This window comes from Apis dorsata, unplaced genomic scaffold (genome assembly GCF_000469605.1).
Source record: "Apis dorsata unplaced genomic scaffold, Apis dorsata 1.3 scaffold_220, whole genome shotgun sequence".
NCBI classification, from domain to species: domain Eukaryota; kingdom Metazoa; phylum Arthropoda; class Insecta; order Hymenoptera; family Apidae; genus Apis; species Apis dorsata.
This window is the reverse complement of record NW_006263502.1, coordinates 1,857,588-1,872,365: the sequence shown is the minus strand read 5'-3', so window position 1 is coordinate 1,872,365 and position 14,778 is coordinate 1,857,588. Positions and strand designations below refer to the sequence as shown.

The window sequence follows — 14,778 nt, the reverse complement described above, 5'->3', positions numbered from 1 at the left end:
AAAAAATTAGTAATGATAAAATATTCCCTCTGCTTGATATTAGCACCAAAAAAAAAAAAAAAAAAAAGAAAACGATCGAAATAATCTAATTACGTTAGGGTGCTAATCGAAAAAATACCATTAGGTATCTCCTATCCACCACCGTCACCCCCGAGAGGGGCGCTTAGAAGAGCGTTCGCGATTCCTCAATCACGAAATCCACCTCTCGTTAAAACGAGACACATAAGCACGTCTGTGACACAAACGGTTCAGCCTACGATGAATCTAGACGCGGAAGCCATTGAAGAGAGGCGAAGAAGGCTGGAACCTTCGCACAGAATGCCATCGACCAGCAGCATCGCGGAGGAAAAGGTTTTATTTAAAATTATGATTTAATGATATAAAAATTTGAAAATTAATCTGCTCGATATTATTCCTTTACAAGGTGTCTTATGAAAGATTATTCAAATAAGCATCAAAGAAAAGGTTAAATAAAATTGTTCTTAATGATAATATTTTTTTTAAAACATGCTATATATTTCTTGAACATTCAGACAAGACATACTAGCCTCGTTAATAATAAAATATAGTTTGTTAAAAATTAATATGATGTTCATCAACCAATCGTGCATTTTCCTTTTTTTCTTTAATCTTACATAGAGCAAAGAAATGTCCAAATTTTTAATTTAAAGAGAACATCATAAAACACCTTGTGTTTTCTATATATGGATATTTTGAATGTATATATATAAAATAGAGAGTTTGAAGATGCATCTATTTTTTTTTTTTAGAAATGACTAGAATTGGGATACAAGAGTAACTTACTAAGAAGATAGATTGCTATGGACCATCTTATCATTTGATGAGGGAGTACGTTGGATGATACGTCATGTTTAGAAATAAAATGTTGCTTTCTGTTGTCTGTATGCAAGTGCTGCACACACTTTCATGCAGGAGCAGAAAAATGATTGAAACGATTGAGAAGGGATTCAAATTGAATTAAAAAAAAACGTTTACGTACTCCTTATGCCTACAATATGAATCGAGCAATTTTACAATCGGTGAGTAAAAATTTTATTTTATCTGGTAAGTTTTGAAAAGAAAAAGAAAAAAAAAAAACAAATGTAAAGCAGATCGTATGATTCTATTATTGTACAAGAATCTGTTTCAGATTGGGGCCATTCGAAATCAACGTGAAGTTTGTTATTACGATCGTATCATTGTAATTTGATTCTAGCGGTGTAACTTTTAGATCTCATTTTGTAATTAATTCGTCGGGTTGTGACGATCACAATTTCAATATTACTCTAATTCATTCAGAATCCTAAGCGACGAACAGAAAAAAGAAAAAGGCCTACCTAGTGTAATTAATATTACGACTATTTATCGTGATTTAAGTTTAGATGATTATAATAGTTGGAATAAGACGCCTTTAGAGCAACAATTTTAAAATAAACGAGTTCGAGTTTCGTGATTTAACGATATAAAAGCAGGTACGGACATTTAGAAATGAGAACACACACACGTAGAAAAGTATTACATTTCATGTAGAAGAAAAAAAAAAAAAACTAAAAGAAAATGAAAAATCCCTCGTATAAGCTTTGATAAACACACGATTACTAAATGTGGAAAGTTGCGAAAAGCGTGAAAAGAGAGTGAAAGATAAATTTTCTTTAGGTACAAATTAAATTTCACGATATTTTGTTCAAGAGACTGAACTAACGATTGTCGGGATGTCGACGAACGTCACCTAACTAGAGACAACAATATGTAAAGAGAAAAGAAGAGCAATGATTTTATACGAGCTCCTTTGCGTAAGGTTTCTTTCAATCCCCCCCCCCCCCCCCCCCCCCTTCCAAAATTTGCGCTTGTATTAAGCTTCAAGTGTTAAAATTATCATAAAAAAAAAAAAAATTATCGATTGTGCGTGTATGTACGATCATTCATAATCAAGATCAAAATATAGTACATAATTTATTAATTACGTGTCTCGTTTAATACCCAATTGAATACCACTTATTTTTAAACCTAATATCAAAATCTTTTTAATGGATGATAATGCCAACAATTGGAAATTAAAATATAATTTTTTTTTTTTAGCTTTTTTTTTTTTACTAATTTTTTTTTTTTTATTTTGTATTCGAACAAGGCAAATATTACACGAGTAATATTAAGCGATCCAATAAATATTTTTTATTTATTCTTTTTTACAAGAGATTTTCAATAAATCATATTTTATGTACAAATAAATTAAATATTCTAAAGATATTCACAATCTTTAATTTTATATTCAGCTTTCATATTTTATTTACCTATTTACATACGCGCACGATATTTTAGGTTTTTCAGACACTCATCTACTATATACCCATAACCCAAAAGATAAAAGATGTTGAATGTTGTTAGAATACTGTATTGCACACTTACTTGAAAGCTCGAAGGCGAAGGCAAATCCCAACTACGGGGACGACGATGTGAGCCCGAGATCCGTCAGCAATCATTCGCCATGTCTTGACATGTTCGAGCTTCACTACGTTCATCGGCCAATGCTTCCAGAATATCCAGTAAAAGTTCGCGACTTAATTGCTTTAACTTCGGTAACCTTGCAACCTATGATGAAATAAAATAATATTTATGATAAGAAAAAAATTGTTTATTTCGTGAAATAAAAAAAGAAATTAATGAAATATATGAACCTTTGTAAAGTGATGCACGATAAGATTTAATGCATATTTTTTCATATCAACAGCTTGCATTCTATCCGCAGCTTCCAAAATTTGTATAACATTTTCAAAAGTAACATTCATTTCAAGATTTTGTTTGCAAAATGCTTGCAATCGATTATTTGTAAAACCATAAAAAACTGGTGCGGTAAATAAATATAAAGAATCTTCGGGTGGCATCGAAACATCTGCATAATAAATGTATCTTAATAAAGAATCGAATGATTCAGAAGATGGGATCATTTCACCGATTTGTATCTGTAATAGAAGCACACATTTTGTTACGATTTAATTGTCAAATACGTAATAAAAACGTAAAAAATCAATAACTTACATTCACAGTATTATTTTCTGGCATAAAAGAACGGAACATTCCCTCGAAATAGCTACATCGTGCCGCAAGAATAGCTTTATGAGCTGGAATTGGCACACCATCTAACATGAGCGTTATATCACAAAATTCTCTGCCAACACTTTTAAGAAAAGCTTCCATATCCTGTTCCAAAGTTGTTCCTAAAACAAAACAAAACATTGAAAAAATTTTTCAATAAAACTACAAGTAAAATTATTATTTTACAAACAATTTTGAAAGATCGTACCTGCATTAAGATCAAATTGTCTAGGAAATGCACCTTTTTGAGGCATTTGTCTTTTCCTAATAATTTCCACCATTAAAGGTTGATCTAAAGTCTCAAATTCTTTACTCATTACAATTTGATTATAATTATTTTCTTTCACGATAAAACTCAAACAAAACTCTTTTATGAAATAAAGTTTTAAATGAGCAGCATTACGCAATGCTTCCAAAACATTAGCACGACTTATAGTTGCTTTTAGATACTGGACACACAACTGTTCTAATCTTTTCATATTAAACTGTAAAGCTAAACGATAGACATCCATCATAAGAAGTACAATTCGATTGCTTAATGGATCTTCAGCAACACGACTGCTCGATCCGTCTTCGTTTCTTTTCGTTGGATCAATACGATCAGTGTAAATATAGTTTAGGACCATTTCAAATGCTTCTGGCACAGCATCTTTCAGTCTTACCTATGATATAGTAACAATATATCAAAGTATTGATACCCAATATTGGGTATCAAATAAATATATTTACCTCTAACAATGGCATATCTTTAATCGGTATATCGACAGTTCCAAATACTTCTTCCATATGTTTATCTCGTTTTTCTCGAGCGTGTCTAATACGAGTCCTAAGAAATTGCGAACGAGCTGCTACCATAGCTATGTGAGCAGGTATTTTTGTTTCTGTATCTCCTACTATAAATTCTACATCACAGAAAAGACGTCCGCTTAACAATCTTCCAAAATCGTCATGCAAAGTACATTTTGGATATGACGAAAATTGAAATCGATATGTCTCTCCAGATCGTACATTATTGTCAACTGTTCCACCAAAAATAAACATCGCTTCTCCAATTACTGCTGCCGCATGAAACAGACGACCAGATGGAACCTGACTATCAGCAGATGGCAAAATAATATTCCACGTTTGTGTATCAAGATCATAGCAATGAAGATCATTTGGTAGCGTAGAATCAGCTGCTCCACCAAATACATAAAGATATCTATCAAAGCTAACCATAGTATGACCATATCGTCGTGCTGGCGGAGGTGGTGCACCACGAAGTATATGTTCCGTTGAAATTCGCGTCCATCTGATAATTCATATTTCATTGAATACAATATAATTTTAAGATATGAAATTATAAACTTACCGTTTTTCTCGAAAGTGAAATTGAAAGAGACTATTTGTAATTTTAGCTCCACTTTGGCCACTGAATACAAACATAGATTCACGTGCTACAGCAACAGGAAAATTGCAACATGTTGGTGGACAATCACCAGATTGATCAACTTCTTCCCATACTCTTAATTCTCCAGGCTAAAAATGATGACAAAATAATAATTTACCATTTATATTAAATATAATATATTAACTTACTAATAATGATATAGTCCACATATCATTCAATCTTGCATTGCCATCATAGCCAGCAAATATCCATAATTTATTATCATACACAGCAGCTCCATGTGCAGATCTAGCTACGGGTGTTCTATAAAGGAATATAGTTTTATAACTATACAATTAATAATTTGAAGTGATAATAAAAAACAAAAATAAGTTAAATGAGATAAATAAGACATACTTCCCAATAAATTTCCATTCTGTCCATTGACCAGTTTGGAATCGGTACTCAAATAAATCATTTTTATTGGTGAGATTTGAATTGGAATGTATATCACCAGTATAACCACCAAATACAAACATAGAAGAATCATGCACAACTGCAGAATGATGATATCTTGGGGCAGGAGGTGCTCCTGTTGCAAATGCACGTCCCCAAGATTTTTCTTTCACATCAAATCTCAACAAATCATTTAACATTCTTTTACCATTATCACCACCAAACACATAGATTGCATCTTTATAGGCTACAACAGTATGTTTGCTACGCCTGTGTATAATACAATATAGTGAACTTTTGAAATAATGTATTTACATTATTCTTTCTAACATGACATATAATTTAAGGAAATAAAATGCAATAAAAAAAGAATAAATTTAATCAATCATAGTTATAATTTCTATTATAACTTAACTTAAATAAGAATTATATTGGTAATAATTAAAAACTCTATAAATTACTTATTATTATTTATTTACAATTAGCAATTACAAATATCTTTAAAACAAAGTTAGAAAGTAAATAAATAGATTCAAAAATGCTGGATTTAATTGAAACACTGATGCACAGTTAATGGAATTGAAATGCTGTAACAAAATTATTGTTTGAACATTGTAAAAGATTAAGGAACGTCCAAAATAATTTACAAAAATTGAAAATAATAATTCGTAATTAAGATTAAATTAATTTAATTTATTACCTAGCACCAACGAATTCGTCGCATTCTGGCATACGTTGCCAACGATGAACAGTTTCAAAGGGACCAAAATCAAGAGTTAAACACTCTGCAGTCGAAACGTTATCCATTTTTTTTATTACTTTTAATAATATAATCACTTTAAAAGATTCATGTTTAACCTATATATTATTGACTTAACCATTCTTCATTCTTTATTCAATTTTGAAATAGAAATTTACATACACTTTCAGAAACGAGACTTAATAATATTGTATCGAAATATCAATAATTTTATTTTTATTTTTACTTTTTATTCTATGTAAAAGTTAAATAAACTACCCACTAACTGAAAAGAACTGTCAAAAACGTGTGTTCAATTGATTGAATAGATTACGGTCGAATATAATAGAACAAAGTTAAATTTATATATTATTTATTTTACGAGCAATTAATGTAAATTGTCAATAATAGTATTTTTTATAATTATATTTTTTAATATATGTAATTATTGTATTTATATATGTATAAAATATTCAAAAATTATCACAAGAAAATTGATTCTGTTCTCAACTCTTCTTATCAATAGTACCATAGACGAAACACAATATAGATCTAACATTTAATACATTTTTTTCTTCTATATTTCGAGAACACTAGAAACTTTTTATCATTGAATGCCAAAAATTTATTTTTAAAAACATTCAAAAAATAGCACTAATGTTCTATTTTTATCTTTATATTTCTGCTAATATTTATTCTTCTTACTTTTTCCGCATTCATATAATAATAACTTTTAATATTTAATTTATATTTTTTTTTTTTTTTTTTTTTTTGCTTATATTTTTTTTTCTTTTTTTTTCCCCCTTTTTATAATAATAACTTTTTATATTTTATTTTTTTTTTTTTTTTTTTGCCTAACCCATTCAAAAATTTAAACGAAATTATCTATATTATATATATATATATATATTATAATGGATAATCATATTCTAATAAAAATTTAACAACGATGTGAAACTTGTTGGAATAATTTTATTAATACTTTACATTCTTTTAATATATGTATGCGTCATGTCATTATTCATTTACCATTTCATATAAAACTTTGATTTTTTGCGCAATCGGTATTTCAAAATATGAAACGCAAAAATCTCATAAAATGTTAATCTATTCTATACATCATCTATGGTAGTATCAAGTTGACAAACGGAGAGAGTTGGCGCTTTTGAAAAAGGATTTATTTTGTACCGTTAGAAATTCACACAAATGCAAATAATCTTATAAATGCGTTTCATAAGTCTTATAATTATCGCTCAACTCATTTAAACGATGAGAGGTAGATGTCATGCGGTGAAGTGACAATTCATAAGATAACGTGCCAACACGCGAAATTTAAGCCGAGAAAGTCGGCACTACTTTTCAGTCTTTCATTAAATAACAATATTCACGAATAATGATACGAAATGTATTTCAAAACGGTCAAAAGATCTTTTGGATCGGATGTACATGCATTGGTACATACATTGCATATCGATATTGGAAAAAACGAGAACTTTTGGCAATAGACGAAGGTTTTGAAGAAGTGTCTAAGGTTAGAGTTCTGATTTGAAACCATTTTTGATCGTTCTTAGATTTGATTTAGTGATGTCAATTTTATTGTTTATATTTATTTGTTGAAAGAAATCTCAATAACAATTCTCATTGCTTTATTTTTATAGATTGATGATAGTCATGAAAAACGAGTACTTCTATTAGGTTTATCCGGAGCTGGAAAAACGTCGATTATAAACCAAATATGTGTGGCAAACGGTGATGAAACTTCATATATTGTCCCTCCAAAACCCACAGAAGGTTCTTCTGTATATAGAATAAAAAATGGGGTTCTATTTTATAATGTTTGGGATAGTATGTAAATTTTATTTTATTTTTTATTTTATCAAAGATTATTTATAATATAATTGTTGAATATTATTTTATTATTTAATATTATTTTATATTAGTTGGAGGTTCAGATGCCACTAGAAAATATTGGACTGCTTTCTTGCAAGATACAGATTTGTTACTATTTGTAGTAGATGCATCTGACATAAACAAATTATCTTCCGCTGCTTCTATTTTGAAACAGTTATTAAGTGATGCAAGAATGGATGATGTACCAATTTTAGTAGTTGCTAATAAACAGGTAAATATTTTTAATAATATTTATTTAAGGATTCATTAAAAGTTCTCTAATGTATATTAATGTATAAAATTAGGATTGTCCCAGTGCTCTAAAGCCAGAAGAAGTTAAGAAAGCTCTAGATTTATTAAGTATTTCACCTCATAAGCATAAAGTAGAAATAATTGGATGCCAAACAAGACCTTTTCCTGAAATTCCAGAAACAACTGAATATACTTGGTATCATGCATCCGTTGATTCTGTTAGAAAAAAAATGTTTTATATGGCAAAAGATAGTGTATCTGCTCCTCTTTTTTGTTAAATACTTTATAAAAGAAAGAAAGGAATAGAAGAATAAGAAGTAAATAAGAAAATGACAATATGCCTAATTTAGCATATTGTATACAATTTTTCAATGGATTAAAGTGATTACAGTTTGTGCACAAAATGAACCTTTTTAAAACAAATAATTCAAGCTTTAAAAAAAGAAATATAAATAAAAATATACAATTTTTAAGGTTTTTTCAGTATAATATATTTGCAATCATTTAATTTTTTATGAAGTCTCTTTTCAGCACATACACATATATTTATTTAATAAATTATTTATTTACTTTATCAAATCACAGTAAAAGTCTTTCATTTTTTTTTATGTGAATTATGCATAAATCAAACTACATTAGTTTTTGTAATTGATACATAAAATAAAGATTTAGAGATTGCATTTAGAAACATAAATCTATTTTATTCATTTACAGTGAATAGTATTACACATATTTATATAAATGTTGTAATAAGTATTAATTTTTCTTGTCTATTGTTTTTGTACTTACCTAAATAAGAATATTAATTAATTTATTAATTTTATACTTTGATACTTTATATACCAATTTGTATGAAAATTGAAATATATTTGTGTTAAATATACTAAGAAATTAATGAATTATATTATGAATTATGTTATGTATTTTTATTCTGAAGATACTCATTGTATTGCTCAGGGATACCTTTGAATATCTTAATTTTAGCACGTATTTGTTTCCAAGTTAATTGATTATAATTCTTTCTATCTAATGCCATAGCCTATATATGATTCATTTAGAAATAATTTATAATATAATATAATAATTCATAACAAGAAAAATATTTATCAAATAAATTACTATAATTAAAATATTACCTTATAATTTTCTCCATACTTATCCATCAAATAGGTAAGAAAATGAACTTGACTATTTGGTAACCTAAACATCCTTTTTCTTGGTGCTTTTGCTTCTGTTTCAAGTTCTTGTGCTACATGTATTTTTACTGATGTCATTTCAATATCTTCTTCAGTCTGCAATTTATTTTCATCATTTTCCTCGACTTTCCATTTTGAAACTTTGTCAATAAGCTCTTTTTTTGTATTGGGTATCTTTAAAGTTTCATTAGGATCATATGCTAAACCCATTTGATTTAAATTAGTTCGTGTGGATTTAGTTATATCCCACGATTGTTTTATTTGAGCACTATAAATAATAAACTTCATTTTAATGTTTATACATAATTAAATACATTATATACATTAATTAAAATAATACGATGACTTGGTTATACTTACCATGTTATTGTAGGTAATTTGTATAATTTATTTCGTAATCGCTTACGATTTACATTCATACGATATTTCTTTCTACGTTTCACCTTTCTAATTTTTGTCATTTTTATAATTTCAAACTAACACGTGCTTCAAATTAACGAAACAATTGTTCATTCAAACTTACTTATGCTATTTAATAATGTGAACATATATCTTGCATGTTATACACTTAAAAATTGTCCCTAGTTAAATTTCTAGTGTAAAAAATAGAATATAATGGCATGATTGATATATTTACGAACTTCAAATTATTTTTAATTTAAGTTTAAGAGAAACGTAATCCTAGGAAAAAATTTTCTGTTGAAATTAACATATTTTGTACGTAGAATAGAGAATACATGAAATAATAGGAAGTAATGTATAAATCATTAATCTTATTTCTCAAATTAATAGATATTATATTTCAATTTATTATACTTTAATTCACTTCTAAATAATTTCGAATTTATCAATTCATAACTACTAATACATACTACAACCTTATTTAATATACATTATTTAATATACAATACATTTTAACCATATTATAAAAATCATATCATATAATTAATATATTTATTAATAGTTATTTAAGTAATCATAAAATTTATATTTATGAATTGATATAAATGATAAATTATGTATAATTTTAATATTAATATTTAATTAAATATATATTATATTGAAAGTTGAAAGAATATTTCGAATTTTTAAAAATAAACATAACGGAATCGATAATTGGATTCGATTGTTTATTATACATTATATTAACTTTAAAATGAAGTTATTTTACAATTTTGATAGGAAATTTTTTCATAAAAAGCATAATTTCAAGCATGTCTTTTTTTATAGTATTTTGTTATTACTTTCTATTGAAATATACTATCTCAAAATAGCCATTAAATAAGTAATTACAATTTATTATCAAATAATTTAATCGTTCCTCGCATGATGAAAAAAAGAAAAATTTTATTATTTATTTATGTGATTTTAAATTTTTTAAAGAATATAATAAATTATTATTTATTGTTTGAATAAATCGAAATATTACATTAAATTAAAGTATTTTTGTTTGTAATATAAATTTAAACTGATGTAATAAATTTATTATTTTAATTGGAATATTGGAAAATAAAAGTACTTTTAATATTATTTGTAAATAAATTGTAATAATGTTAAGTTATATTATTAATATATCATTATATAAATATTTTTTTAGGAAAAACAAACAAAATAAGATAAATATCATTGAATAAAAAAAAATTAAAATTTATTTGTCAATCATTTAGGTATACAAAAAGTAAATTCCTTAGATTTGAAAATCTATTTCGTAATGCGACTAAAAAAGGTAATCGGTGTTTGTAATATAAATAAAATAATATCACCTATATTTATTTATACACAATACACGTATATCTACATCTATTTGTATTATTTATACGTGTACAATGAAATTTGATAATTCTAATAACGTAAAATAATCAAAATATTTATCTACAAATCTGGATCAGTTCGTCATATTAACCCTTTCGTTTCTAATGAATATTATTTTTAAAAAATAAAATTCCTTCAAATAAAATTCATCGTTTTAATTATATCTCAATAGAACTTTATCTAAGAGATAATATTTTTTTTTAGAATCATCGAGCCTTCGAAATTTTGTTCGAGAGATCTAATATTCCCAAGACTTGAGAAGACCAAGATCTAACCTTCTTTCAAAGGAAATCAAAAGGGTTATCACATGGAATTAAAAATTTACCAGGCATAGCTGGTACCGAAACCATTGAAAACGGTGTGTACAACGGGGGCGGCAGCTTCGTATCCGTAAGCCTTGGTGATCAGTTGAGCTTGATGAGGAGCAGCAGCGTAAGTCTTGGCCAAAAGAGGAGCAGCTGGTGTAATGGAGGCAGCATATCCGGCGGCTGGGGCGATCAGAGCACTTTTAGCGATGATTGGAGCCTGGGCAGCGTATCCGTAGCTCTTGGCAAGAAGAGGAGCAGCCGGTGCAGCGTGCAAGAAGGAAGCTGGAGCGGCGTGTAACAAAGGTTCAGCTGATGTAGCATGCAAAAGAGGAGCTGGAGCTACAGTACCGATTGGAGCGGTATATCTGGTCAGAAGAGAAGCTGGTGCAGCGTGCAAAAGAGGAGCTGGTGCAGCTACAGCAGTCTTGGTAATCAAAGGAGCAGAGGCGGTGTAGGTCTTGGTCAACAAAGGAGCACTGTAACTATACGGTGCAGCATAAGTCTTGGCAATAAGAGGAGCAGCGGTTGGGGCGAGATAGGCTGGAGTAGAATAGGCAGCCTTTACGAGAGGAGCATGGGCAATATCGTAGTTCAAAAGAGCATCGTTGCTGATACTCTGACTGCTAACACGAACAAAGGAATGAGCGGAATCGTCAGATTTTGTATAAGAGGAGATCACATTCTGGCCAGCGAATCCTTTTTGCGTAGACTCCTGGCTGAAACCAATGCTGCTATGATCTCCTGATGATGCTGCGATGTCGTAAGAAGCTGGGCCACCTGCGTTGACTATTGCCAAGAAGGCTGCGAATACTACAAACTGAAAAAAATAATTGTTTTTTTGTTTTTAATTGAAGTTATACTATTTGACTATGTTATATTTGATGAATAACAGCAAGAATCTTTCAAGAACTAACAAAGAACTAACAAGTTTTTAACAAGTTGAAGATTATTTTTGGAAGTTTTATTTTAAAAATCATAGAAAAAGATCAAATTAATTAAAATCTAAAATTAAAACAAAATCTTTTCCTATGAAATATTATATTTCGTTACAATATATAAAATATATAAAATCTCTCTGTAAGTTTTATTATAATTTGAAGGGTGTACACGGAAGAAGCTTACCTTGAATACCATTTTACTTTTACGTGAAGAAATCGTGCTCTGACGAAGTTTCAAACTTGGCCCAGTATTTATATGCAGCTAAGGTTGCAGGGGGATCAATCGAATTTTGGGTGCCACTGTTTCCAATGGGATTGGATATAGTCGATAAAGAGTGGGGAAACTGTATCGCTATACTTTTTTCGTAAGGAATTAAGATTGAAGGATAGAAAGTATAGGATAGCCAGGTTAAGAGGGGACACGAACAAATACATAAACATTGGGCGTGGTTCTGATATAATTAGAATCTTCGAATTAGTAAGTATTTGCAATTTTAAATAATCTAATTTATATTTTAATAATCTTAAGAAAATATCTCCCTATCAGATACAAATATTTTTATTATATAATAAAATCAAATTTTTATAAAATTTATTATAACATATATTTATTTGATGAAGTTTTTAATTATGCAAATATATATTAATATATTAAATATATTAAATTTAATAGTATTTTGTAATTTTACAAAGGTGCAATTAACATACATTATTCTTACAAATAAAACATTCCAGAAAAGGATTTATGAAGATTATATTTAATACCTTATGTATTACTTTATTTAAACTTCATTAACAATCTAGAAAAATTGAGTTATATCGCTAATTATATGTTCACATAATAAATTTCGATGAATTAAATAAAAAAACTGTTCCATCATATGTGAATGATCTTTTTTCAGGTTACTCACTTTAATTTGTATTGCATAAAAAAATGCTGCAACGTCACATAAGACGATTAAATTTTTTTTCCCTTATATCCTGGCCTTCCTTTCGTTTATGTAATGTGATACATATACCAATGCCGGGTCATGATATTGTGGAACCTGTCAAGGACGCACTTTCTCCAAATTGTGGCACTGACATATAAAGTAATACATGTTTCTACTGATAATTTTTGCTCATGTGTCAGTGATTTTATTATATTTAATGTTAGATAAAATCGATTATTCCAACATGATCCTGAAGGCGGATAAAATTTGCATAGAGAAATAAGTATAACACTACTAATCTTATATAGTAAGACGTCATGACGCAATTTTTCAATTTTTCAATTTTTTCAAATTTTAATCCAGATCACGCGCATGATCGATGTTAAATTAATTTAATAAAAATCGCAAAAAAAAGTGATTTTCTAGATGATTTGCTATTTCAAGTTATTTTATCATTTTCTTCTTAATATCTAAAAATAAAAAGCAAAAATGAGAATCATCAAGTATTTCTATAAAATAATGTTCTTCATTTAATCTCACGATTTTCCATAAACTTTTCTTTTGTTCACTAGGTCCTTGTTCTTCCTTCTTATTGAAATTTTCTTTTATCCACTGAGTGATGCGCCTTTTTATACATTTATCGTGACCTGTATCGATCAAAGAAAAATCAGAAAAAATATTGTTGATTTTAATCGCCTCTGGATCACAAGGCCGTTCAAATGTGGTATCTTTGACAACATGTAAACCGAACAAAGGTTCTTCTTCCAGAGTTATTATTGTGCTTCTTCGAGATACTGATGATTCTCTTGATACATATTCTTCTTCTTTAACTCTTTCTTTTCGTTTTTTTTTTTTTATTGGAGGTTTAATAATTTCTACAGAATCTTTTCGAATATCTGGTTTATCTGGTTTAACGTACATGTATTTCGAATCAAAAGTTGCTAAACCATATCCATCATTCAATTCATATATTGTGTAAAGTTCTTTAAGTATCATAGAAGTACGAGGTGATAATGTACCTTTTTCAATGAGACGTTTGGTCATATGAAGATATTCTTCTGTTGGAGTCAGAAGACTTGTTGTGGGATCTGTGATATATATTCTTTAATTGAAATTGTGTCAAAAAATGTGACTTATTTTTATAACATGATAATATACCAGACACGTCTTGACTTTCTACAATAGAAAAATCATATTCATTTAATTCATTTAATTCTGAAGGCATTGTAATTTCAGTTCCCCAAATTGGTTTAGGTGGTCTCTCTATTTCAGAATTATTTTGCATCGTTTTATCAAATTTTTTATTGACTTTTAATAAATAACTTAAGAAATAATTATAGAACAATTAATCCAATATTAGGTTACGTAATATTTATTTATAGCGTTTGTCATTTCAATTTTCTTACTTCATGTAAGAAATTTTAAATTTCAATTTAAACAATTTATTTTCATTTGTGATTAAAAGTTTATATTTCTTATTAAAATTTTGATAATTAATAATATAACGTTATTTATATTTCAAGTTATCAATATAAAGAAATAGCTTTTTGACTTATTTCACCCGTTATACGTATTTTAATTCCCTCCTGCTGCGATATATTTACGCATATATATAAACAGAAGATAAGATAATGCACAGATTTATTAGCATTATGCTAATAATAATCATTATTTTACAAATATTTTAAAAATAGTTGAACAGCAGTTATATATAAATTGTTCAAAACTTACTTTTCTACAATATATTGCAAAAAGAAATTGTATTAAAATAATATTAAAAAAAAATAAAAATA

The 14,778-nt window shown here is 28.0% G+C and overlaps 5 protein-coding genes across 17 annotated transcripts in view; 2 read left to right on the top strand and 3 right to left on the bottom strand.

Moving 5' to 3' along the window:
* The window catches only part of LOC102670757 (leucine-zipper-like transcriptional regulator 1), a 9,464-nt gene extending 3,258 nt beyond the window's left edge, over positions 1 to 6,206 (bottom strand). The window contains exons 1-9 of one of the 3 annotated variants that reach the window (XR_004150438.1): positions 5,619 to 6,206; positions 4,880 to 5,188; positions 4,672 to 4,786; positions 4,445 to 4,611; positions 3,823 to 4,384; positions 3,302 to 3,755; positions 3,037 to 3,215; positions 2,676 to 2,960; positions 2,407 to 2,589 (exon numbers count right to left, since the gene is read on the bottom strand). Coding sequence is in view for 1 of the 3 variants with exons in the window: in XM_031510310.1 (XP_031366170.1) it covers positions 2,470 to 2,589; positions 2,676 to 2,960; positions 3,037 to 3,215; positions 3,302 to 3,755; positions 3,823 to 4,384; positions 4,445 to 4,611; positions 4,672 to 4,786; positions 4,880 to 5,188; positions 5,619 to 5,725 (2,298 nt within the window). In the remaining 2 variants the exon portion in view is untranslated. Of the gene's footprint in view, positions 1 to 2,100; positions 2,590 to 2,675; positions 2,961 to 3,036; positions 3,216 to 3,301; positions 3,756 to 3,822; positions 4,385 to 4,444; positions 4,612 to 4,671; positions 4,787 to 4,879; positions 5,189 to 5,618 lie in introns of those variants that run through there. The other 2 variants (XM_031510310.1, XR_004150439.1) reach the window with 2 other exon arrangements.
* LOC102681456 (pleckstrin homology domain-containing family G member 5-like) overlaps positions 1 to 6,842 on the top strand; it is an 89,200-nt gene extending 82,358 nt beyond the window's left edge. For 9 of the 11 annotated variants that reach the window (XM_031510300.1, XM_031510307.1, XM_031510302.1 and 6 more), the window contains 3 exons: positions 125 to 351; positions 771 to 1,040; positions 1,151 to 1,558. In XM_031510300.1, the coding sequence (XP_031366160.1) occupies positions 125 to 351; positions 771 to 776 (233 nt within the window). In that variant the 3' untranslated portion in view covers positions 777 to 1,040; positions 1,151 to 1,558. Of the gene's footprint in view, positions 1 to 124; positions 352 to 770; positions 1,041 to 1,150; positions 1,559 to 6,831 lie in introns of those variants that run through there. The other 2 variants (XM_031510298.1, XM_031510306.1) reach the window with 2 other exon arrangements.
* On the top strand, positions 6,498 to 8,483 carry LOC102680754 (ADP-ribosylation factor-like protein 1). The gene is made up of 4 exons (XM_006615299.2): positions 6,498 to 7,188; positions 7,316 to 7,502; positions 7,598 to 7,779; positions 7,853 to 8,483. The coding sequence occupies exons 1-4, from the start codon at positions 7,051 to 7,053 to the stop codon at positions 8,075 to 8,077; spliced, it is 732 nt and encodes a 243-aa protein (XP_006615362.1). The 5' UTR covers positions 6,498 to 7,050; the 3' UTR covers positions 8,078 to 8,483.
* LOC102680895 (nucleolar protein 16) lies at positions 8,480 to 9,566 on the bottom strand. The gene is made up of 3 exons (XM_006615300.2): positions 9,356 to 9,566; positions 8,936 to 9,263; positions 8,480 to 8,838 (listed from the first exon to the last, which is right to left on the bottom strand). Exons 1-3 carry the CDS (start codon positions 9,454 to 9,456, stop codon positions 8,716 to 8,718), a joined length of 552 nt encoding a protein of 183 aa, XP_006615363.1. The 5' UTR covers positions 9,457 to 9,566; the 3' UTR covers positions 8,480 to 8,715.
* Positions 9,567 to 10,615: 1,049 nt separating this feature from the next.
* On the bottom strand, positions 10,616 to 12,585 carry LOC102680254 (pupal cuticle protein G1A-like). Its single transcript, XM_006615295.2, has 2 exons — positions 12,238 to 12,585; positions 10,616 to 11,932 (listed from the first exon to the last, which is right to left on the bottom strand). Exons 1-2 carry the CDS (start codon positions 12,247 to 12,249, stop codon positions 11,129 to 11,131), a joined length of 816 nt encoding a protein of 271 aa, XP_006615358.1. The 5' UTR covers positions 12,250 to 12,585; the 3' UTR covers positions 10,616 to 11,128.
* Positions 12,586 to 14,778: the final 2,193 nt, after the last annotated feature.